Here is a 2,451-nt window from a genome sequence, read left to right on the forward strand (position 1 = left end):
AAAAAAAAAAAAAAAGAATCGTAATGTAAACAAAGTATCTGAAACAAAAAAATATTGAAATAAAAATCATCAAAATTGTGACATATACACTTATATAGATGACGAGATTTGAACTCAGAACTCAAGTTTTTAACTTGATATAAACTCACAATTACCGTTTTTTTAATTCTGTGGCAGAAACAGTAAGTACAGATTAGTGTAAGTACAATGAAATATGAATATATGTGCAAATAAATGAATCAAAGTTACTTTAGAAATGATTATTTTCTAATTATTTGAAGATCTAATAATTTTTTATACAGTAAAAAAATACAGTAAAAACAGTAATATTGTGAAATATTATTATAATTTAAAATAACTGTTTTCTATTTGAATATACTTTTAAAATGTAATTTATTCCTGTGATGCAAAGCTGTATTTTCAGCACTAGAATATACAACATGTTACGCTTTGGTAAAAATAGATTTATTTCTTCACAGCACAGAAATACTCAGTGTCTCGCACCTCTGACAGGAATGTTTGGTCTGAAGTTGGAAAGAAACAAGCGTACAATCATGTTGAACTCATTTTCATCGGATTCATTATAAAAACAACAGCATTTGAAAGTACACAATTAGGGTTGAATAAAACTCAACCATTGATGTAGCTATGAATAATAATCATGACTAGGGAAATTTCACTTTCCCTTTTTGCAATTCCTGTAAGGTATGAAATGAGTGAACTGAACTTCTCCATTTCATATTCATACTGAAAAGGCCCTTTAGATTCTTTTGTTAAGAAAAACATTTCATGACAACTTTCATGCAAAATCTTACAGTAACATGAAGTCATTATATAGACAGAGATGTGTGAACATTTCTGTCGAGCTGCGTTGCGTTGCCTTTCTCTTCTTGAGAATTATAAAGACAGTCTCAGCCTTTTGTAACAGAGAATCCAACACAGTTCAAACATCCGTCTTAACAGACTTCCCGTGTAATGCTGATGTAGAAAATTCTATTTTCTTAAATCAAGTTAAACAGCTGGTGTCCCGAACATCATTTTTTCTGACATAATTGACAATTCGTCTAGCTTTATGAGTATTGATCCACAAAATGTGGCTTTGGAACAGCTGAGACTAAATAATGACCCTTTAAAATGAAGGATGACATGCTGGAATCCTCAAAAAAAAAAACAGTAGATAATGTTTACTAAAGCAAAAATTGGGGCCTGTTATGCAACTGGAATGACTCATCATATACCCGTAATTAGTTTCATTGTGCTATTTTCCTTTGTCAAACATCCCCTCTCCTAAATCAAATTTTTTTCCCATTAGAAAAGACAAAATATCAAGCTTACAGATTTGACCGGAATGTAAAAGGTAGAAACTCGCAGTACTGTACGTACAACAACAGATAGGCAGCCGAGTGAGTATATTATTTTCAATAAATTATTATAAAATAGAGTTCTATACTTTTTACAATTCATTATTTTCAAAAAATGTCTTGCCAAAAACGAATAAAATCAGTCCCAGCCAAAGTTATGGCCGGTCATGTGGTAGAACTTTTTGTTAAATGGCTTGTAAAACTCTCGCAGTCTTTGAATCACATCAGGATGGATGTTTGGATGCGTGCGGCCTTTAGTTTTGCCGAGGCAGTGCGGTTTGCTGTTGCTTTCAGGTCTTTTGAGGCAAGGGAAGCCCTTGGCGGGGTTAAAGTGAAAGTGTTTGTGCGTGACCTCCCTCCTCAGGCCCAGGAAGTGCTGTATGCGGGCCATTTCCCCGGCCGGGTCGCTAATCAGACGCTCCCCGCTCACAAACAACAGCTGGCTCATGGGGAAGAACTGCAGCCACTGCTCCAGATGCCTGGCGTACATGCCGATCTGCACCGCACTCCACGAGGTGTCTATTAGATTGGCTGTGATGTTTCTGAAAGTCAAGCTCTCAAAGGACGGGATGTCGGGTTTCTTTGAGCGGGTCTGCGTGTAGTCCGAGATCGCCCGGGTTACTGGGTCTCTAACCACAACTATCAGCTTAGTGTCCTTGGACATGGCGTGGATCCGGCCTGGGACCTCCTTGGTTACAAAGTAGCTTGGTGTCTTCTCCATGGTCAGCTGACCCTCCTCAGTTTTGGGCATTAGTTCCCTAGGAGCAGAGAGGCATGGGTAGGCTGAGTATCAAAGAACGATTCATACTGACAGACAGCACAGATATGAAAAACAGCAGGACTATCGTAGGACACTCACTTCACTGTCTGACACAAAGCTCAAAGAGGACAGTCTGAGCATCAGAAGGGACACCCATGGGTAGTCCAGGACTGTCTAGTGAGTATTGCACCCAAAAAGACAAAATTGTATTTTGCAGATGGTTGTATCCAGTGTATGTAGTGTATAAATAATCTAAATTGAATTAATTCATGTTTATCTAACAGCATTCTAACAGTGCAAAAAAAAATAAATTAAATAAAATAAAATATA

General features: G+C 37.0%; 1 protein-coding gene across 1 annotated transcript in view; it reads right to left on the reverse strand.

Annotated features, from left to right (window-relative positions):
* Positions 1-452: 452 nt before the first annotated feature.
* Positions 453-2,451, reverse strand: part of LOC107672504 (heparan sulfate glucosamine 3-O-sulfotransferase 3B1-like) — a 13,774-nt gene continuing 11,775 nt past the window's right edge. Inside the window, exon 2 of the mRNA XM_016465720.1 lies at positions 453-2,119. Within this exon, the coding sequence (XP_016321206.1) occupies positions 1,501-2,119 (619 nt within the window). The 3' untranslated portion in view covers positions 453-1,500. The remainder of the gene's footprint in view (positions 2,120-2,451) is intronic.

Source organism: Sinocyclocheilus anshuiensis, unplaced genomic scaffold, assembly GCF_001515605.1.
Source record: "Sinocyclocheilus anshuiensis isolate Anshui unplaced genomic scaffold, SAMN03320099.WGS_v1.1 scaffold1430, whole genome shotgun sequence".
Classification (NCBI taxonomy): Eukaryota; Metazoa; Chordata; class Actinopteri; order Cypriniformes; family Cyprinidae; genus Sinocyclocheilus; species Sinocyclocheilus anshuiensis.